At 46.3% G+C, this 22,943-nt stretch overlaps 2 protein-coding genes across 3 annotated transcripts in view; both read left to right on the forward strand.

The window, feature by feature from the left end:
• ZHX1 (zinc fingers and homeoboxes 1) overlaps window positions 1-5,326 on the forward strand; it is a 31,090-nt gene extending 25,764 nt beyond the window's left edge. For both annotated transcript variants that reach the window (XR_013921857.1, XR_013921858.1), the window contains one exon: window positions 4,547-5,326. The gene's annotated coding sequence lies outside the window, so the exon portion shown is untranslated. The remainder of the gene's footprint in view (window positions 1-4,546) is intronic.
• An 8,132-nt stretch (window positions 5,327-13,458) lies between these two features.
• LOC308037887 (uncharacterized protein C8orf76-like) lies at window positions 13,459-22,427 on the forward strand (the record flags this gene model as incomplete). The annotated part of the gene is made up of 6 exons (XM_080339961.1): window positions 13,459-13,572; window positions 13,661-13,756; window positions 17,270-17,413; window positions 18,214-18,731; window positions 20,927-21,059; window positions 22,181-22,427. The coding sequence occupies 6 exons, from the start codon at window positions 13,459-13,461 to the stop codon at window positions 22,385-22,387; spliced, it is 1,212 nt and encodes a 403-aa protein (XP_080196087.1). The 3' UTR covers window positions 22,388-22,427.
• Between the last annotated feature and the right edge of the window lie 516 nt (window positions 22,428-22,943).

The raw sequence follows: 22,943 nt of genomic DNA on the forward strand, positions 1-22,943 counted from the left end.
CGCTGGGAATGCAGGGTCAAAAATCAGTGCTTGCTCAGTGGGAAAGAACAAAGCTAGCAGGGAAAGAGATGCTATTTTTAAGTTTCCAAAAATATTAAAGCAGATTCTTAAAATCCTTGGGAATATGCCTCTAGCAAGCAAAATCTAGAGTTGCCTTAATCCTTAAGGTTGACCCAGAATTAATTTTCTTAAAAAAAAATTACCCAAGCAACGTGTCCAAATAACTCAATTTTTTGTTAGCAGAGACTGCATTTAGGTTAGCATTAAATCCAACCTTCTTTAAGAAATGGGGGAGAAAAAGATCCAAGTTCATTATATGATTAACCTGGGAAATCTTCCATTTTGGCCGTGTTCTGTTAAATAACACTGAGCTACAGTGGTAGGCCTTAGCACATCTGGTCTGAAAAACACAGGAAGAGGAAATACATTGTTTATCAGACTAAATATAGTTAGATTGGATGTCTTCTTTCAGTAAAATGGTCAGAGATGGTAGCTGGTGTATACTGGACCAGATTTTCATTTACTGTAAATATTACACTTCGGTGTATTCCAGTGATTATAACAGTATTTACAGCCCATTGAGGAAGATCATCTCTTTGCAGAATATAAAATTTAAATTAAACCATGTGCTGTGGGTTGGCTAATGAGAGACACAGAGTACCCACATTTCCTTTGGGCTACGCACACATTGTAAGTCTTTCAGTCGTGCCAAGGGTGAGAAGGCTGGGTGGGTTCAGCCTGAGGAGAGCAATTGTATGCATTCATTATTGCTTGTAATCTGTCTGTTATTTCTGTTTGAACAAGCAGGGTCCATGAATTACCAGTTTATTTCATGTTTGCAGCATGTGTTTATTTGCATTGCATACTGGGAGAGAGGGAAACTCCTTCCGGAGGCCTCTGACATCAGAACTGGCAGGAGGAGCAGTGGAAGGAGCTGGCAGCGTGCTGGTCTGGTCTGTCTGTGAATGGTGGTTGTGGCTGGTGGGAACTCAAAGCCTCTGGTACCAGTGGCTGAGCTCAGATTCATCTCAGCCACCCTTAGGCTGCTGCGCTGCTCACCGAGGTGCCCAACGTGCAGTGTGGTCACCGAGAGAAAAAGGATACAGCACCTTAACATTCTCCCAGTTCCATGCAGTTCCAAACTTCCTGAACTGAAGCACATCAGTGTCGTAATGTATGGTGAATCTGAGCATCGCTGTGCGCCCTGAGCCTGGCTCCCTCCTGCAGCTCACGCACACCCACAGCGGGTTTTGGAAGCCACTTGGACTGAGCTACGTTGACAGTGGGGAGGGAAGGGGCAGGACAGCGTGTCTGTCGTGGTGTGAGTGTCCGTGTGGGGTTTTGTTTGCTCTGTGTATGTGAGCCTGTGGTATGTTTTCTGTATTGCTGTGGAGCTTCACCTCTGAGGTTTGAGCTGGTTATGATCCAGGTTTCCATGATTGTCATTGACAGTGAGATGAGGAAACAATTACATCTTGCTTAGATGTTACCCTGGGTCGCTGGTTTGCTCTGAAGCTCCATTAGGAGCACTGTTTTGGAATTCATCTGTGAGCACCAGTTCCTTTACAGCAAAAGTAGAGCTTTCCTCTTTGTCTGCTGTTTCTACCAGGAGTACCTGATCTGATGATGCTTCTTACTGGTGTCTCTGGAATTCAGCTAAGGAGAGAATAAAGATAATCCTGTCCCAGAAGGGAGAGGGCAAAGGGTTAAGAGAGCAAAGAGTGTCACAACTGGGTGAGGCAGCCACCAGCACTGCATCGTGCTGCTTCATGGCATGTTTTGCTCTTGCTTCTGAGCACAATGACAGAGCATGGTTCCATCTTAAACAGCGCTGTCTTCCTGGTATCAGCCTCTTAACCACCCCAAGGTTAGTGCTTGTTGTAAGAAGTCAGACCTGTCCCTCCCTGGAGGTTTGAATGAACTAACCGCCCGCTGGCTTGTAAGAAGTGGAAAGGAGGTAAAAGGGAGAAGCTTGAAGGCTCTTGGCTTTTGCTTGCCCTGCAGAATTCACTGACCTAAAGGTTGATAAGCAGAACAAGTTTTACCGTCGTGGCAGAACAAGTGAAGTACTGCAGTCGCTCATTTTTAGCACGTAGAAATCTGCTTTCTTTTGAAAACAAAGGAAAGATATCTAATATCTCATTATTAGAATTTAGTGGATTATCTCATACATTATAGTAAATGAGGCTATTCCCTTTTCTAACCTTGTCCAGTACCGTTTTAAAAATGTGCTGGTTTTTATTTTTTTCATGACACTAGAAGCAATATGGTGTCTGGCTGTAATTTTCATTATTGGGAAGGAAACTTGGAATGTCCGCACATGATATGAAATAATTTTTCTAGTGCATGATTTGCTGACTTTGGGCAAAAAGCCTATTTTCTTCTCGCTCGCCAAGGAACTCTTGAGGCAGGCAAATGCACTCCCTCCTCCTCTGCAGAACAGAGAAGGCACTTCTGGAGCCCAGACAGAGTGATTCATGGCCTTACGCAGTCCCCGTAGGCCAGAAAGCCCAAAGATGCAGACACTTTCATCCTCCTCCTCTGAAGTGAGAGCACAGCAGTAACTCTTGTCAACTCATCTCTGGCTGCTGGGTAACCAAGCTGTAGTTTAAGGTGGGGAGCGTTTTCCCTTTTGCACTTAACGCAGTACTGTGTATTCAGGCTGGATATCAGTATTTGTTTCTGTAAATATGACAGTATCGATTTGCGTCCTCCACCCGAGTCCCTTATCTGTCTATATTCATATCTCCCAAGGAGAGAAGATAATCTTTAAGCTTCTGTAACATTAAGTATCCCTGCCCTAACCTGAATGCACAGAAATAGAGTGCAATGAAATATAGCTACTTTCTTTGAATTAATTTATTTTTTCCTGGAAAATAATCTTGCCTTCATTCAGTAGTAATGAAAAGATAATATCAGCAATCGAAGAGCAGTAAAACTGTTGAGAGTTGTTCATAATGCCTGGGATGGTGGTGTAAATCAGAGATGGGAAGGGCTGGTAGAGGGCTTGCATCCCTGCGCTGAACAGCGCTGGGTTACACCTGCATTCTCCTGCAAGCTCATGACATCCTAGGATAGGGAGATTAACCAAGTAGCATGACACAAACTTACTGGGCCTAGTTACTTGAGGTTTGGTGATGTATTAAAATTCTGTAGAAGGTTTTAAAATGGAAGTTGTAACAGAAGGTGAAAAATCCCCTCAATAGCTACTTATACACACTCAATAGCTCAAATTTCTGTATTGTTTTCTCACTTTCAAAAAGGGAGATTTTGAAGCACAGGAGGGTTACAGCCAGTGTTTTCAAGTTTAGCGGTCTGAGCTTTGGGGGGTTTTTCTCCTTCTGTGGTGAAGAGCATCTGCACTTTTTCAGTGGAACAGTCATTGCAAAAACGACTTACGCAACATTGTAAAGCGTGGGGGGTATCCGAGGATCCTGCAGCACTTTTCATGGGATCCATCTGATCGCGCATTGATCTGCAGCTGTGATCTGCACACTGATCTGCAGCTGTGCAAGACAGCGCGGCTGTCAGCGTGGCTTCCGAATGCGGGCCAGCTCCTGCAGACTCACACAGGGGCTGCGGGCAAGGGACAGACCCCCGAAATGGGGCGAGGGGGATCCTGGCCTGTGTGTGGTGGTTTGCGATGGTACTCGCCTCTGCTTCCAACTTGATGCTTGTTGGGAAGCGTGAGGCCTTTGTTTGTTTGTTTTCTTCTCTTTTTTTGCCTTTTTTTTCTTTTTTTTTTCTAAAGCAGGTAGCACTACAGTGGTGGATAAAGTAACTGATCTTTGGTTATAATACTGTGACATAAAAATGATGTGGAGTTTCTCAAGTGTTTTAGAGATAGGGTGACTATATGGACATCGCACCATGCATAACTTAGAAGGTGTTAAGACATAATATTTGTGTCCCGGTTGATGAAAGTATTTCCTTACGCTTATTCGATACTAGATACTGATCACAAAACTTTCCCTAAAGAGTCTGCTAGAATGTTGGAAGATTCAAGTCTTCATCTGTGAGACAAAAGGATCAACTGTAAGAGCTCAGTGATTTCGAAATGTTCCCCCCGCCTCCAGTTCCAGCTCACAAAAGTGTTTCCAACTTTGCATAGCTGACTATCTGCATGTGTGCTTACAGTCTGTACAGAAATGCACTAAAATGAGTTGCCCTACCTGGGAAGGCTTTATATTGTATAGAAAATGTGGCACTAGGTACTGCTCTTCATGTGCACAGGAGAGTTAACAGGTGTCGATCTCGTTTACAGAAATGATGGCGCTTTGCAATTTTCTATAATATATTGCAATATATTTAAATGTCCTGTTCGACATGTGAAATGAAATTAAGTTAACGCATCGTTATGTATTTGAAGTATGAGGAAGATGATTCACTAACGACCAGCAAGGTTTTTAGAAGGTGTCCAGTATGTAGGCGTCTGCGTGATCTGTCTGGTGTATGTGATGTTAAAGGAAGCAACAATACTGTCACTGTTAGGAATGAGGAGTTTCTTTTGAATGATGCAATAGCTTACAGTGTCTTTCCTTTGTAGCTGCCCAATGTGGTGAAGGGGAAGCAATTCTTGAAAATGTTCAAGATAACTGGTTAACTGTGAATGGGCCTAATCTTTCGTGAAACCAAGAACATTTTTGGACACACACAGGACTTGAATACTCAAAAGGATTGGAACTTAGTGTTGTGCCAAAGTTAAACTACTGCAATTGGCAGAAGTTCTGCACTGTAAATAGAAGACTGATTAAAAGACAGCTTGTAAAGAAAAAAAAGTTTAATACAGTACATTTTTATTCTGATACATGATGGAAACATTCTGTTTAGACCTTTTTTGAAGAGGCTTCAGTGACCACTAAATTTTGTCCTTATATTTTGTTTGGCCTAATACTATATGTTCTAGTAAGATGGGCTTTATTGCCTGTGTTCTTTGATACGTGATTAAGCTTATAGCTTTGAGTGACCAAACATTTTACAGAGTAAAAGTTCTTAGAAACAGTATAACGTAACTGATATTTCTGTGTCTTATTTATCGGGCTCTGCGCAAACTTGGAAAGTTGTGCGGGACTTGTATAACTCATATATGGGAATGCAGCATACTTCTGGATATTAGAAACCTAAGCCTTTGTGGCAGTATGGATCTTGTGTTTGGATTTATTTTTGTTATTTTTTTGAGGCAAAGAGACGAATGGATGCTGCTGTAAAATATTTGTAATATTGCCATTATTCCTTTGTGTAGCAATTACTGCTTTTGCTTCAACAGATAAAGAAAATAAATCACAGCTAGAAAAATCCTAAAAGATGCTGGTAGAAGAACGGATCACGTGGGGACTTCAAAAATAAACTTTGTACCAAAAATCTGAAAACAGAAATAATGGAATAAATGTCTCCTTACTGAGTGTGTGTGGTTTTAAGAGGCGCTGTGGAAACCAGGAACGCTGTCTTTATGAAAATGTCACAAACCAGATCTTCTCAAATGTCTTTTTTACACAAAACCGAGTTTTGGCGGTTCCTGAGGTGCGCTGAATTTGGAGAGGGGGTTTGGCCGAGCGGCCAGCGTGAGCTCAGCTTCACGTGTGTCAGCCCCGCTGCCTGCCGCTGAACGGCTCCGCTGTGTCAGCAGCCCAGGGACGGCCACGTGCTTTTCCTCTTTATTATCGCATCTACAATATTTGGGGTGGGAAGAATAGGGGTGGGTAGGAACCACCTCTCTGCCGAAGTCGGATATCAGGCTTTGTGGCTCCTTTCAACATGTGCCTTTTCCTCAGAGAAGCAGGGTCCGAGACGCGCCATTTCTGCGGAGCTCATCCCCGCCGAGCTGGATGCTCCGTCACCGCAGCGGTGTCACCGTCTTGCATCAGCCCGACTCATCACACCCGCCTGCTTCAACCGTTGTGCTACAACCGGAGCGGCTTTGGACGCCGTCTGCCCGCTGGGACCCGGCGTCCTGCCCGCAGACCTGTCCCTGCCTGACAAAAAGATTTTTAAGGCACCTGTAGCTTATGTCCTGAAAAATCACATCCGTAACGGAGGCGGTGACCTGTGCGCCAGGCTGGAGATGAGCGTGAGCGGTCAGCACAGCCTGGGGTTTGGCCAAATAGTTTTACTCGGTTCAGTGAAAAAAAGGGGGGGGTGGGGAAAGAAAGAATGCTTATTCAAGAACCCGTCAGCTAATGAGGGAGTTAGGAAAAACCCTGGATTATGCACACAGTTACCTTTTTTTTTAAAAAAAAAACAGTTACCTTTTTTGTTTACAGTGTTAGCAATTGCAAAACGCTGCGATTCAGTCGATATTTTCCCAGGAGACCAGCTGGCCTTGTGGGTTGTTTCCCCTCTCCCAGCCTCCTCTTCCCAGCCCGTTTCATCTTCCGTTTGTTTTCATAACAATACTGTCAACTACTATTTTTAAGAATTTAAAATACCAAGCCACTTTGTGCACTGCCTTCTTTTTCTCTTTTATGCCAGAAAGTCCCCTCTAGAACGATGTTAAACTGCTCCCCGTGGGCTTGGCGTTGCTTTGAAAGGCCGCTGGTGGTGGCCTTCAGTCTGTCTGGTGGCAGTTTCTAACATTTTTGGTTGTTAGATGACTTGTTGCACTTCAAATACTGTAAAATGAAACCTTTGAATATATTTACATGTTTCTGCTGCCATAATGTTGAACTCTTAGCATTGTGACTAATTCCTCTCCCATGTTTTTTTCTTTACAGGCTCATTACTGAGCTGATGTTCATTACCTTAAAATATTTATTTGGTAGAAGAAAGAAAAGATGGAAAAAAAGGAATGAAAGCGTGTGTCACACCTAGTTGATTTGTGTCTTTGGGTGAAAATAAAGGTCAGTGTTGGCAGTAATTCTCCTCTTAGTGATTTTCAGTTTTCCTAAATGAAAGCCAAATAGGGAAAAACATCACTGAAGTGAAGCCTGTCTTAAGGGACTAACATGGAAGAGGGCCCACAGAACAGCCACTAATAGTGACGTGTTCTGAACCAGAGGAGATGGTACAAATAATACTGCAGTTTTAAGTGCTTTCAGCCCTGTAGTTTCATCCCAGCAGCCAGAGCCTCCAGGTGACATCCCGCTGCAAGGATTCCTGTGCAAGCATCGCTCCCACCACCCACAAAGGGCAGGAAGAGCCCACAGAAGCCCTGTGATGGAAGTGGCAGTGACACCACAGAGTTAAAAATGCCATCGCTGACGTATGTTTTATGGTGTTCTTTGCTCTAAACTCACTTCACTAGCAGTGATTTGGGTAAGGGAGCAACTGTGGGCAAAGTCCATTCTTTTTCTGCATTTTGTTTGCGTTTCTTCATTGAGCAGCGCTTTCCCTCTGCTCTGTCTCACTTTCTGCAGGCACTGATACTTGCACAAGGCAAATACGAAGCCATAGAAGCCAAATTTAATAGCAGTTTCCACTGGTCCTTTCCAGCAGTGCAAAAGCTGCATCAGAAATGAGGCACAGGAGAAGCGTGGAGGCGGCCTCTCCTTACAGCATCCCTGTGGAAAACGAGAGTGGGACTGGAAAAGCCCACGAGTTACGAGGGTCACTCAGGGGCAAGCCTGAAGCGCTGGGTATATTTCTTCAACATAGCTTGCTTTTTTTTTTCTCTAATTCTTTGGATTTGTTTCTCTCTGTTCCTGCAGGACAGCAATATTGCAGGAAGTCAGCTCAGTTTAATGCGTGTTATTACAAGTGAGGTCTATAGCAGCCGAGGTTGTTTAAATGGTGTCCTAGAGGAGTTGCCACCAGTGCCTGCCCAGTCCTGAGAGCTACTCGGTCATGAAGTTTTAACCTTTAACGAATCTGCTGTGGTCTCCATGGCCTGGTTTCATCATAAATAGCAATTAAGCAACAAGTATTAACTGTGGCCAGGGGAAGTTAATGAGTTTTCAGAGACACACTGAAAAAAGGGCATAGAAGGAGGCATACAAACTTCACCACACCTGACAGCGAGTCTGCTGGGGTTTCTTCAGTCAGAGCAGCAGATCGGAGGTATCACCTGTTATGATGAGTTCTGCATCGAGCTGGTACCACAGACCATTAAGCTATAGCCTCAGTGCTTCTGATATGTGGCTGAGTGAAGCGTCAGACAGACTGGCAGCAGGATGGGAAATGTGCAGCCTTGCACAGGGTGGTCACTGCTTTAGGATTCTCCCCAGCACCTGATCCCCTTCTTTCTGCCTTTTCAGAAAGCTTTTTTTCCTCTTATCAACGGCATTCTGGTCAAACCCAAGGGCATGCTTATTCTGTTCACCATTTTTCTTACTAGACAGAAAATAGTTACAAACCCCATTAATAGCTGAACGCATCTGTGCATAGTGCACCCTTTTGGCAATAAGGACTTTATTGGGTTTTGTGAGGCCTGTGGGGGGAGGATTATGGCCTAGTTAATATGGCTTGCCAGGGGTTTGGAAGGCTGCACTGTTTAAAGCTAGAGCAGGCAAATGAACCATCTTTTGGGGGATTTGTCCTCTCCTGTCTGTCCTAAGGACCCCTGAAAAGCTTTTGGCTTCTGTTACCAACCGAGAATCCTTACTCTTTGATTTCCATGATTCATGACCCTTCACTCCTCCCACTCATTTTTGTCGTTTGTTCTAGAAGCGTGGGATGGCTTGATAGTTTACAAAGAAGGTGTTGTTCCATCATTTTACTCTTCTAAGGCAAAAGGCGACTCCCTGCGCACTGGGCTGAGCAGCGGGTTAGAACGGTGCTGCTGCTCTGGCTGTGTCCCCCTCCCTGCCTGGTTTTGTGCCTGATGCTTTTCTTCTGCTCAGCCGCCGGCCCCTGTGCTTTCATGTTAATTCTGCTCTGGTTTCAACATCTCTTCTCCTTCTGTAGTGCGTGAGGGTGCCGGAGCACTTTTCCCCTTTAGGAGTCATTTTGGTTCCTGCACTTGCCTTTGCTCAGTCCTGGTTTTACCTGCCTCAGGGACAGGTCTGGATTTAGCAAATGGAGCTTCCTCTTGGTCCCATTAGGCAGAACTGGTTTCTCAGCCAGCTTGAGATGGATGGAGGTTCATGCCGGTTCTACCGGCACTTGTTTAAAGATGTACTGAGATAGAGACAAGTATTATTTTTCCAAAATTTGGGTAAGTAGCTCCTGGGAGCTTTGGCTCAGGGAGATGGGCTTTTGCTGCCCTCACTGTGACCACTTACTATTCCGGGAGGATTGCTCTTGAGCTCTACGGTTGCATTTCAGACCATCATCCTAAGATTTGCTAGAGCTCATTTGAGCTCCTCAGAGCTTTAGCTGCAGCCTTGTGTGCAGTTTGTAGTAGTGATAGCCTCTGTATGCCCCTAGCCAGGAAACGTTATTTGTATTACTCTCCTGCCATAGTCATGGACATTATCCCCATATGTGTGATACCTTGCAAAGAAGATGAAAGATGGTCTCTACTGTAAAGAACTTGTGATCTAAATAAAAGGCAAGAGGCAAGGACCCAGTGAGACAACATCAGCAAATAAAGAGCTGCTCCTTTTCATGAACATGTTTAGGGAAGATCGTATGTTAGGACTGTCACAAAAGAAAACTAATCTTCTTCCCTAAAGGTATGAATATTTCACAATGTCTGGAAGAATCCACTTAATGACTCAGGGGCCAGCCGTCCTTTGAGGAATGCTGCCTGTGGGCTGCACTGCCCCACTCGCTGCAGACAGCTCTGCTGCTTCAAGCAGGGAACTGCTCTCTATTGCTTTCTTCCAAGGGCAGCTCCTTTCCAGCGTATTTTAATAAAGCTGTAAACCATGTGAGAGCTGCATTATTCCTTAGCAGATGCGTGTGAGTAGTGCCTACCAAGACAGGGCCCTAGTTGCCGAGCAAGGTTTCTTGTTTCTACTGTGTGTGCTTGATGAAGCCTTTGTGGTGTTGCCTTCTCCTGGCACAAGAGCAGCCAGGCTGTGGTAAGGACCCACGGAGGCTATCACAATACAAATAATAACATCAATAATTAAAGTAGCACTGGAGGAGAATTCTTCTGAATTAATTTTGCCTCAAAGTAGACAGGGACGTGGGGAGAAGGGCTGGCGGCTGGGACCAAGACAAGCTCTGTCGGCCACACCGTATTTTCCTGGCCAAATGGCTTAGGCAATAGGGCAGAGTCATGAATTCCTGTGTTGTCTTCACCACCCAAGCTTTCTCTGGGCTCCCCCTGACTGCAAGGTGAAGCCTGCCAACCTGCACCCCGTTCACCGAGGCTGAAGCTCTGTCACAGCACGTCACCGCTGGCATAAGGAGGCATGCTTGTGTGAACAGCCACAACGGCTTTGCTGATGTGCAGGAGCTTGCTCAGCGACCGCGACTTACTGGAGCCCGTTAGTTTTATTGGTCTGATGTTCATACAGTGAGCCGGTGGCTTAGGTGGGCGGTGGCGTGGGACCTCAGCTGCCTCTAGGAAGAGGTTCAGCTACAGCTGCTTCTTACCCCTGAAGCTGCCTACGCAGAGCAGCTGCAGCGCAGGATCTCACAGGGCTCGTGTATCTGAGCCCCCTCAAAGCCGCCTCTTCCAGGGACAACGTTTTCTCCTGTGTGCAGCCAAGGTTAACGGCACCACAGCAAAGCATGCCATGCAGACTCAGGCAAACAGCTTTACTTAAGCACAGTGGGAATTTGTGTTCTGGCAGCTACACTGATGACTCGGGTCTTAGGGGAGAAATTGAGCAAATCTCCGGTGCTGACAAGGCACTGGAATTTCTTAAAGTTGCATTTTTTCATTTCTGTAACTAATACATGAGGAGCCTTTTAAACGTCTGAGGGGAGGCAGAGGAGGGCAGAGCCAGGCAAGGGAGGAAGGAAGAAGAGAGGCAATATTATGCCCGTGACTTATGACTGAAACCATGCAGTCAGCTGCCAGGCCCCCCATGTGGCGCTCGGGAATTGCTGCTCTCCTGTCACTGATTTACCAGACAAAGGCATTTTCTGCATTGCAACACAGAGCCTTTGCAGACCACGTTGGTATCCTCCGAGGTGGCGATGGCTGCAACCCCCAGCCCTGAGGACTCCGCAATCCAAGCTGGCAGCCAACCGGCTGCTCTGGGATTTGCCCCTGGGAGCGCCTCGCTCTTTGTGTGTTTTACTTTGAGCTGGGGCCACATTGCGCTTTGATTACTCATGTTGCTTTTTTGGTTTTTCTTCTTTTTGATTTGCTCTTAATCGTCTTGCTGGATTTTCGTGCTTTGCTCGTTCAGCTGATGTGTCGCAGCGTGACCGGCGGTCCTGGAGCGGGAATGGAACACGTGTGTCCAGTGCACGTGGGGAGAAGCGCAGACGCTGTCACTGCTCTGACACGGCTCCGCAGCCCGGCTCCTGCGCTCGGCCTCTGTCCCGCAGGAGGAAGCCAGATGGTTTTGGTGTCACAAACAAGCAGCTCTGACTGCGCTCACCTACCTTGATGCTTGTAACAAGAAGCCTGAATCATGTCAAGTAAACTGCTATTCTCTCCAGACTTGCATGCTAAGCAGTTTCCTGTGTTCAGGAGGGCTTGTTTGCCAAACAGCAAACTTAAAGGAATAGAAACCTCAATCCCCTTTTATTTTCTGAGCAAACCTACCTGCCAAAGTTGAGTTTCTACCCAGGGATTTATGTCAGCTGGTGCTACATCCAGTCATAGCTATGCTGGTATGGAAGGACATTTTGAGTATGTATCCACTTAGAACAAATAAACCAAACCCAGAACCTGTATTTTATATTTCTATTAGAAGGAAAACTTTTAAATCATTGATATGAGCAATGTTTTGGCCTGAAAAGCTGTTCTGGTATAGGCAGGTTCATTAGTCCATTTTGCAGGTTAAGGAAGCACAAGGATGACTTTTCAGCCCAGCTTCTCCAAACCTGGATGGTGATCAGATGGGACAACATCGACCTTCCTGGATGAATGGGTGGGCAAGGAAGACAAAGGAGACAGCGCTGCAGGGCACTAACAGCTCGGCCTGTGCACGGCAACGGGAGGCAGGGTGTTTTACAGCTGGTGGCTACAGCTCCACTGGTAATGGGAGGACTGGTGTTGTACAGCCGGTGGCTACAGCTTCACCGGCAATGGGAGGACGGGTGTTGTACAGCCAGTGGCTACAGCTTCACCGGCAATGGGAGGATGAGTGTTATACAGCCAGTGGCTACAGCTTCACCGGCAATGGGAGGATGGATGTTGGACAGCCAGTGGCTACGGCTCCACCGGCAATAGGAGGATGGGTGTTGTACAGCCAGTGGCTACAGCTTCACCGGCAATGGGAGGATGGGTGTTGTACAGCTGGTGGCTACAGCTTCACCGGCAATAGGAGGACAGGTGTTGTACAGCCGGTGGCTACAGCTCCACCGGCAATGGGAGGACGGGTGTTGTACAGCCGGTGGCTATGGCTCCACCAGCAACGGGAGGACGGGTGTTGTACAGCCGGTGGCTATAGCTTCACCAGCAATGGGAGGACAGGTGCTGTACAGCCAGTGGCTACAGCTTCACCGGCAATGGGAGGACGGGTGCTGTACAGCCGGTGGCTACGGTTCCACCAGCAATGGGAGGATGGGTGTTGTACAGCCGGTGGCTACGGCTTCACCAGCAACGGGAGGACGGGTGCTGTACAGCCAGTGGCTACAGCTTCACCAGCAACGGGAAGATGGGTGTTGTACAGCTGGTGGCTACAGCTTCACCGAGGGGCCCTTAATGACCACTGGTGTCCCCAGGAGTCTGTCTTGACAAAGCTCTCGATCAGTCTTTATCATGTGCCCTTTTCCAACAGCACAGTGTGGGGGCCTTCGGGAAATCCTGTCCTGGAAAGCTTGAGATTTCACAAGTTTCCTCTTCTGCTTTGGGACAGAACCAAAATCCAATGGAACAATCACCGAAATGCAGTCCCGCCCGCGCTCGGGCACCGGGCCAAGGCACTGACAGAGCAGCTCTACAGCCATGCAGTTCATTTATCCAGGCACGGGACACTTCGGTTCCAGTGATTCTGTGAGGTATTTGCTACAGGATCTTACAACATTCCCATTACAGCGGCTTGTGACCAGACTCACAGAATCACAGAATCGACTGGGCTGGAAAAGACCTCACAGATCATTGAGTCCAACCCTTGGTCCAACTCCAGTCCGTTTATCAGATCACGGCACTAAGCGCCATGTCCAATCTGACTCCTCGCCGCAGCCGGGACACCAGCCCGTTTAACCCCCGCGGGCACACTCCAGGAACGAGGCGCCACACGCTGCCCTGGGCAGGGCCCTCCCCGCTCCGCCCGGCCCGGCGGGCTCGCCCTTGGCCACCCCGGGGCTCCCGGGCCGCCCCCGTTTCCAGCCGCGCCCCGGCCTGGCGGGCGGACGGCGCCGCCGCCGCCCCTCACACCGCCCGGGCCGCTCTAGCCCGCGCCGCAGCCAACTCGGTGTCCCCGGAGGCTCCCGCCGCCGCCCGCCCTGGACCTCCCGGAGCGGCGGCCCGGCAGGGGGCGCGCTGCCGCCGCGCACACGGCGCACACCGGGATGGAGCCGCTGCCGGGCTGGCAGTTCGAGGAGTCGCTGTTCGCCCCGAGCCGGGAGCGGGGCCCGGGCGGCGGGGACGGGCCGCCCCGCGGCGCCAGGCACTGCGAGCCCCGCGTGAGGAGCCGCGGGCGGCGGGGGGCGGCGGGCGGGAGCGGCCCCGGGGCGGCCCGAGCGCCCTGACGGGCCTGTGCTCTGCCCGCAGTGGTTTCACAGCGAGGCGGCCGGCGGGGACGGCGCCGGCGGGGTGACGGGCGGCAAGTTCCGGGCGGACTGGGCCTACCGGCGGCGAGACTTCGAGGTATCTCCGGGCCTCTCGCACGGGATCGGGCCGGCGAGTTGAGGGCATAGAAACCGGGGGGATCTGCGGTCCCCGGTGCGCTGAGGCGATGTGTGTGTATATAGTGTATACAGTGAGGGAATGCGTGTGTATAGTGGATATAATGACGGAATGCGTGTGTATAGTGTATATAATGAGGCAATGCGTGTGTATATAGTGTATACAATGAGAGAATGCGTGTGTATAGTGTATATAATAACGGAATGCATGTGTATAGTGTATATAATGAGGGAATGCGTGTGTATATAGCGTATATAATGAGAGAATGCGTGTGTATAGTGTATATAATGAGGGAATGCGTGTGTATAGTGTATATAATGAGGGAATGTGTGTGTATATAGTGTATACAATGAGGGAATGCGTGTGTATAGTGTATATAATGACGGAATGTGTGTGTATAGTGTATATAATGAGGCAATGTGTGTGTATATAGTGTATACAATGAGAGAATGCGTGTGTATAGTGTATATAATGACGGAATGCGTGTGTATAGTGTATATAATGAGGGAATGTGTGTGTATATAGTGTATATAATGAGGCAATGTGTGTATATAAAAGCTTCCCGGCTGAGCCACGGCCTGGAGGTGCTGGAGCCTGTGTTGCGGGACGGCTCCTGGTTTGTGCCAAAGGGGTGACAGCCCCACGGGAGCCGTGCTGGTCTGGGCAAGAACCGCCCTGCTCAGGCTGCCATCGAGTCACAGAATTAATCTCAGAATGGTTGGGGTTGGGAGGGACCTCTGGAGATCATCCAGTCCAAACCACCTGCTAAAGCAGGTTCACCAGAGCAGATCACACAGGAATGTGTCCAGGCGGGTTTGAATGTCTCCAGAGAAGGAGACTCCACAGCCTCTCATCATTTTGGTTGGAAGAGACCATTAGGATCACTGAGTCGGTGGGCAGCTGTGTCCTGGCAACCTTCCCCACGCTCCAGGAGTCAGCGTGAAGTCGGTGTGAACTGGCCAGAAAGGCGGCCTCTGCGCCGGGCGCTGATCCGGATCCGGCTTGTGCATCTGAGAGGTTCCGCAGTGAACAGAGCTGGTGTTTGTGTTCATGGAAGTCATAGCCAGAGTTAAGCATGTGGGTTTATCTGCTCCTGGGGATAATTCCTTGTCCCACATTGCTGGCAACCACCTGGCTGCCACTGACCTTTCTTGGAGCTCCCCCGCTGCCAGGTGAAAGCTGAGTGTAGCTGTTGGGCTCCTGACTGGTGGTTTATGAGCTTCAGCGCTGATTATCCCACTGCTCTGCTGCCTCCCCCCGCTCTGGATGTCTGGTTGTGCCTTTGGGTGTGTTTATGTTCCCTGTTTTTGTTCCTGCTGGCTGTAGTCCTACACCCTGTCCTCACTGCCTACTTTCTGAGCCACATTCACAGAATCACAGAATGTCAGGGATTGGAAGGGACCTCGAAATATCATCCAGTCCAATCCCCCTGCTGGAGCAGGAACACCCAGATAAGGTTACACAGGAAGGTGTCCAGGTGGGTTTGAATGTCTCCAGAGAAGGAGACTCCACAACCTCCCTGGGCAGCCTGTTCCAGTGTCTGTGAAGAATTTTCTTCTCATATTTAAGTGGAACCTCTTGTGTTCCAGTTTGTACCTATTACCACTTGTCCTATCATTGGTTGTTACCAAGAAGAGCCTGGCTCCATCCTCATGACACTCACCCTTTACATATTTATAAACATTCATGAGGTCCCTCTCCTGCCTCTATAGCCCTAGTTGCAGGATCCAGTCTTGTTACCATGTTTGGTGGTTGAATCAGCCACTTCTGCCCTTGTTTCAACTGTAATAGCTTATTGTTCCAGGCTATGGTTTGCATTACAGGCTTCCTGATTGCAAAGCCCTCAGGCAAACCTCTGACTCCACTCCTTTTGCCTTGCCCACTGGATTTGTGGATCTCTTTGTACCTCAGTTGGCACTGACTTCTGCTTTTTAATGTTACTCCAGCGCTAATGCTGCTTTGTCTGTACCTGACAGATGCTTTCCAGTCTCAGCTGAGACTCCCTGAAGGGATTCATAAAAGTGTACTGAGAAGAAAGATGCCTCAGGCTGCGGTCAGCCGTGGCTGCTGACCCTCAGGAGGAGCAGCCTGCTCCTTGTGTACTGTGGTGCCCTCCTGGGAGAGAATGACACCCCTCAGATCTGCTAGTGGAACAGGCTGTTGCTTCCAAACCCTTTCGTGTCGCAGGGACCCAAGTTAAAAACGTCCAGTCTTCAGTCTTACTGCTAACCTGGATCACTGTAACGGAACCAGAAGCAGAACAAGACTGTACATAAAATTACAGATTTTGGTGCTGACGGTAGAAAAGGGGCTGGAAATAAGTAAATGGGGGTAGTAATTTCTTCACTTGTTGTGAATACTTTTTTACGTCAGCCTAGGCCAATGGATAGGAAATGCCAAGGGCAGCAGTGATATAAGCTGTGCCCATTTCTAGGACGCAGATGACTATAATCTGCTTCGGATTCACGCTGCCTGTTCCTTGCCAGGCCGTATCTCTTTGTCAAATAATAAGGCGAACAGGGGTGTCCTGGAACCCTCCTCTGATCTGTTTCCACCAGCGGCTGCTGCACTCGCTGGGCAGAGGGGAGCTCCCTCTTTTGCGTGAGAAGGAATGCGAACTTAACAGCAGGGAAGAAAAATATTTCAGCCATTTTGCTAGGAACTATTTAGGGCATATTGCCTGGAAGCTCTCTCTGTTAGAACCATTCAAGTTTGCAAGGAAAAATTAAATATTCATTTTTAGAGATGGGTGGATGAGCACTGTTCTTTAGTCTTCTGGTCTGAGCACTCAGATGGAGGCGGAGAAACCAAAATTCAGGTCTTAGCTTCACTGAATACTTAATGTATTTAAATGATAATTGGAGTCCTGGTGAGTGCCTTGAGCATTAAGCTGCAGAAGTATTGCTCATTCTTGTCTTTTTCCTTAGCTCAATTAATACTTAATTATTTCTGGCAAATTAGAACCACCCCACAGGAATGACGGAGATTCACCTTCCTTGTGGTGTTCTCTGACTTGCTGATTTCTCATGTCAGGTGAGGTTCTTGCAGGTTCAAACCCTCCTGTGAAACATGTCACAGGTTTTAAACAAGGTCCTCCAAATTTAGGATGAGTGCTCTGATCATTGAATTGGTAGCAGTGGGAGAGAAGCTTTGTGCCATTTATTGCCCAGGTTGGTAGATGATCCCTTCTGGATCAGGCCTCGTTGGGGAGGGGTGGACAGATGTGTGGTGAATCCTGCCCGAGCTTAAACACGAGTTAGGACTGAGGTTGCTCGTCACCATCTGGACTTGCCTATGTAGTGCTGGAGCCCTTGTGTGCTGCCGAAGTCTGAGTCTGGAGAAATGAAAATGTGGACTTCAGCTCCTGAATTCCCTTTGTCACTGTAGTCATGAACAGAACATACTCTCACGCTTGCCTTGAAATGAAAATCTCTCACTGTTTTTTTTGGTTTTTCCTTTTGTCAATGCTACTAGAAAGCCCTGTGTGAATACTCCAACTGCTTACTGCTCTTACCTCCCAGTAACATTGCAATGAGACGGGATGTCCAGGAGGGCCAGGCTCGCTGTCTGTCTCGTCTGGGAAGGCACAAAGAGGCCCTGGATATCGCAGAAAAAATGGTAAATAATGCAAAAATCTTTATTTTAGCTTTTGGACATGAAAATATTGCCAGTAGGTTTTTTTTATATGGGCATTTTCTGGAAAAATAATCTTCATGTATATAATCCTTCAGGATGTTCAGTGCTCACAGTTATTTGGTAAACAGAGGGTAACTGTCACTGCAGATATAATCACTCTTTAGAAATCAGAACACCCTGTACCACAATGAGCTCCCTGTGCAGGGAGGCTGGTAGTCCTGGAAGGGACTAAATATCATGCTCTGCCAGGCAGAATTAATGTAATGTAATAGGAATTATAGGAAAGGGGATAAATGAGTGCTTAAATCTTTCCACTGTAAAAGTGACAGTTCAAAACTCCCTTTTATTTCCATCTTCTTGCTGCCAACCTGCCACCAAGAAGAGTATCTAACCACAAATTGAGTTTTTCCCATAAAGGAAAGAGTCCAGAGGCTCTGAAGTCTGCTAGAATTGTACTGTTGCTCTTTATTTTAGATAAAAGGTGTTTATACTACAGAAGAACAGCAGCTGTATAAAAATCTGAAGGCAAATAAACAAATAACAGCATTCAGGGCCTTCTTGCCTTTCAGAGTGGGACAAGACAGCTAGAAGGAATGCTGTCAGCTTGATCATGCATCATCTGTATCATGATGTATTATTTAAAATTAAGAGCACAGTTTTGTACAAGTTAAAAATTAATTCTAGTGATATTTGTGTGTCGTTATTCGGGGAAAAATATTCTCGGGCTCTGAAGGGTGATTCTGTTCTGCTCCTGTTTTTAATATATTCTCATTTGTTTCTAGAGAAATGGCGCTACTAACACAGATCACTTAACGACGGTTCTCAACCTGCAGTTTGCCATTTACCAGGGTCTGGAAAATGTAGAAAAAAAGATCACGTGTCTGCAGCAACTGATCTGTTTACATCCTTTCAACCCTTGGTACTGGAAATTACTTGCCGAAGCTTATGTGAGCCTTTTACAGAGTTTGTCTCCACTAGCTACTCCAGAAACAAATCTGAATCAGTCTGAAGAGGTTGGTGTAAGTGATAGTAGCTTTGAAACATCAACTGGAAGAGAGATTAACTTGCAGCCTCACAGTTCAGAGAGCCAGAAAGAAGGCACTTGGTCCAGCCTTGCTACAGACACAAAGAGGGAGGATGCAGCGACTTGTCCGGGCAGCCGAGCTGTGCAGGAACCCCTCAGCACTTCGGAAGAACCGGAAAGGACAGATGAAGGGAAACGCGCAGCCTCCAAGCCCTGGGAGCAGAACGTGTTGCAGGAGGTTGGGGTAAAGGCGTGTGCCTCCTTCATTAGAGCAAGGTAACTAAACGTATTCTTAGAATAATGTTAGCTTCTCCCAGTCGAGAACAATTTAAAGCATACTTTTCCCAGCCTTACTATTTTCAGCTTACATTTTCAATTTAAATGTTTGTTTCAGTGTTGGCAACACTAACTTAGAAGCACCCTGCTGTTGCTTCAGATTGAAAAAGCAAAATCCACTGGCATGGTCACTGTGAACAACCTAAATCTGAGTGTACAGAGTAAACTGGTGTCCTGCGCAGTTGAGAAACATTTTTTAATGACCTTATGATATGAAACTTTACAAGTAATGGCTGTTTGCTGGTGTGGTATTACAGATGCAGGAGCAGAAGTGCCCCAAAGGGAAGGCCAGCCAGTCTTTCTTCTGCGCATGCCACCTGGCTTATTTGCTTGAAGCCTCATGCTTGAGCAAAAATGTATTTTATAATAATACCCCAATTTACATAATGGATGAGGTCGAAAAATTAACTCTGTGACAGCTGGTTGACAGGGCTGCATTAAAATGCTCTTTCCTTTTCTTTTCTCTCTTCCTAAAACTCTTGCACACAACAAAAATCCCTAAAACATAATCTTTCAAAGAGATAATTAGAAACTGTTTTTGTTAAAATAGTCTTTGATTTTTTCCCTTGTTGCCTGTCAGTAGCGTATTAGTCACCAAACGTATTTAAAGCCATTTTAGGAACTTCCAAAAATGTTCAGAGAACACTTCATAACTGTCTTGTTAGGGCAAGACTTAAGAAATGTAAAAAAAGATATAGTAGCTTTTAACTGTAATCAGACTAAGAGGTGATGACTTTAATTGCTACTTGGGAGAAGTTAATAGATGTAGTACTGATATTGAATATTAAAGCCACATTCATATTAAGAGAATTTGTGTTGCTTGTTTTGGTGTGTATGGTTCAGCACAGAGACAATTATAAATTGTGAGGTTTCATTGCTTGGCTGAACAGTTTCACAAAGTGTTATTTTGGTTTATATCTTCAGATATGCTTGTCCAGGATAAGCTTCTTCCCTGCCCGGGGCTTATGCATTAAATAGGTTGTCTAATATTTTCAGGTCTTTTGGATTTGGAGTGAGATGCAGATGTTGCATAAACATATGTGCAGGGTAAACTGCACCTGAAAAAGGGGTGTTAATATCTCCTTTTGTAGGAAATAAGGTTCTGTGTTAAAGCATCATGAATAATTGACTTTTCTAGTTGTTTGTTGGGGTTTTCTTTGGAAAAAAAAAGGAGAAATGGTTTTGTTTAATTTTCATTCTTTCTTACATTATGTTGATGCAAAATTCGAAACAAAACTCTTTACAAATTAAAAATAATTTCTATTTTGCTTTGAATTTCCCAGTAAAAACTTCTCTGAATTTGCAAATGGTTTGTTGGCTCAGACTTGTACATTTTGATGTTTATAATGCTCAAATGAAAACTTTCACCTAAGATCTTAAGTCTTCTCTTCATAAAAATATACACCTTCCTTACAACACCTGCTTCATTTAACTTTGGTAAATGCAATAAAAATATTTGTTGTTCTTTATGCGTAAAGCTTGAATTAACATGTTTTACAGGCCTTGTGTGAGGAGGGCTCTGGAAACTGCTCTCTGGTGGAGCAGCTGGTGATGGGTCCCTCTGTGACATGAACCACGTTGTGAGCACAGCATCTCCCTTTCACCCCATCGTGGTGGTGACTTCTGGGGCACCGACTGGAACCTCCAACTGTGATGAAAGATTTTAGGGTTGGCCTGTATGGGGAGGATGTTTGATACTTGTCCAAACTCCCCAAAGTCCTAACTTTTCAGGTGACAGTCAGTACCGGAGGCAGCAATGCGCTGCTGTCCTGTCAGGCCTTCCCAAGGGTGTGGGACACCTGAGGTCCTGCAGTTAATGCTCACAGATCTGAGCTTCACTTTTGAACTGTGACATGAATACACAAGGAGAAAAGTGTTTGCGCAAAGCAACCGGAGATACTTGGCATGTTGTTTTGCAGAAGAACTCCTCTGAACGTTTGAACATTTGTCATATCACAGGTGTACCATACACATAGTAGATTGATCCAGATATATTTGTTTCTTTGAAGTTTTTTGCAGTTGGCAAAAGTCAGGAAGAAGAGCTGTTTTAAAAGTATTATATTTTGTTTGGGTTCAGGTGTGCTGGCTTACTCTTTTGCCAGCTGTGCCTTTTTTAACTGCCTTTTTCATTTCAGGCTTTTACTTCAGCTCACCCAGTTGCAACAGTCGTCCTTTGTGCTACAGAGCAACATAAAAGGTCAAAAAGAAATTGATGACCAAGTGGCATCGTTTGGTTTCAGTGACAGCTCCTTGCTGTTGATGACCAAGGTGAGGGGATGTTTCATTCTGTGCAGGTTCTCGGGGGCTGGTTGAGGTACCTAAGCCGGTTCAGGCACAAAGTCCTGTAAGTGTGACACTCCCCTGAACTAATTAGCTATGCCAGGATGCAAGGTAAATTAGCTGGGGTGGGTTGCCCTGGTAGTGTGTTATCTGCAGCTGCCAGTGATAACCCATGGAGCACTGCCGTGTGTCATGCAGCTGGATCTCTGTTCTGCCGAGATCCTCCTTTTGGGAACGTTCAGGATTGTTAAATTTCTCACTGGAGTTGTATTTGCAGCTGCGTCATCGCTCTGCGTTTCCAGGGGTGCAGCTTTTATCTCAGCAATTTCACATGCCACAAAGCGAATCACAAGTATGAAATGGGAGTGGAGATTACTTTGATGGCCACGGTAGTGTTGGACACTTCCAGGAATGTATGAAACATATTCAGAAAGAGCCAGAGACATCCATTGACGTGATTTCTTCATTCTGTTTGATGTAATGGTTTCTAGTTTTAAAGAAATACAAAGGAGGATAATAACATTGCACGATTTTATTAATAGATTTAACATTTTTGGTGCTATTTGTAGAGTTTCTGACTTCTAAGGCACAAAAGGAAGCCAGCGAGATTCTGCCTTTGCCGTCAGTGTTACAGATTTAAGTGAGTAGCAGCTGAGGCATTGCCGGGCTGGCAGCTTGTGGGATTCCCTCCGTCAGAGGGCAGTAGCACGCAGACTATCTGGGGTTTTGGAAAGTTTGGGAGAAGAAACTTCTCTCCTTGCTTCCCTTGGTCGACACCCCTCAGGAGGAGATCAGAGTGTCGGTGCTGTCTCAAGGTGAGCACTGAATACAGAATTGGTGTTGCTGCTACTCAAAAATCCCCCTGTATGAGCATAGCCAGAAGTTCGACAGGATTGTGTGGCCATGCAGCTTGGGCTCTCAGTTCCTTGTGTTTATTGCAGAACGCAGCAGGCAGACAACTTGGTCGTGACTTGGAAGCTTCTCCTGGGTGGCATGTGGTTCATGTGTCAAGGGCTTTTCTTGTAAAGATCTGCTGTTCATGTCTTATTTGCTGGTTTGTCTGCAAGTTATTTTCTTGTCTTCCATCTTATGTCTTACTCTCTTTGCAGGTTATGGGTCAGGATCTTATACCAGAAAAACTAAAAGAGGAATTTCAGAGTGAGGTGAAATGCATAGGCCCTTCAGCACTGTCATCACTGGTAACTGCGTCAGCCGCAGAATTTGAAATCAAATGGTTCGGTAATCTCCAGAATGATTTATGTCACTTTGACAGTCAATTTTATTCAAATGTAGATCTCCCACCGTCACTAACTTAAAGGTTTTGTTGTATTTATTTTTGTATCTCCAAATGATTATGGAACGATGTATGCAATAAAGTTCATATTACATTTTTTAAGAATTCTTATTGTGTATCCTTTTAGGGTATACACGAATCTCTGCATTTAAACTCTTAACATCTCATCCTTTGCTGGGTGTTGGTCTCTTCTCCCAAGTAACAAGCAATAGGACAAGAGGAAATGGCCTCAAGTTGCACCGGGGTGTGGGCTAGATTGGATATTAGGAAAAAATGATTCCCAGAAGGGGCTGTCAGGCACTGGAACAGGCTGCCCAGGGCACTGGTGGAGTCACCATCCCTGGAGGGGTTTAAAAGGCGTTTAGATGAGGTTCTTAGGGACACGGTTTAGTGGTAGACTTGGCGGTGTTAATGGTTGGACTCGATGATCTTAAAGGTCATTTCCAGCCTAACGATTCTATGATTTTCTTTGTTCACTGATTTGTTTGTATTTAAAATAATAAGGAATCCAGTATAAATTCAAGCTTTCAGTTCAGCTCTCAGAGGTCGCTTTCCTTCATAAGCCTCAGCATGCCATG

This window comes from Nesoenas mayeri (assembly GCF_963082525.1).
Source record: "Nesoenas mayeri genome assembly, chromosome: 2".
Classification (NCBI taxonomy): Eukaryota; Metazoa; Chordata; class Aves; order Columbiformes; family Columbidae; genus Nesoenas; species Nesoenas mayeri.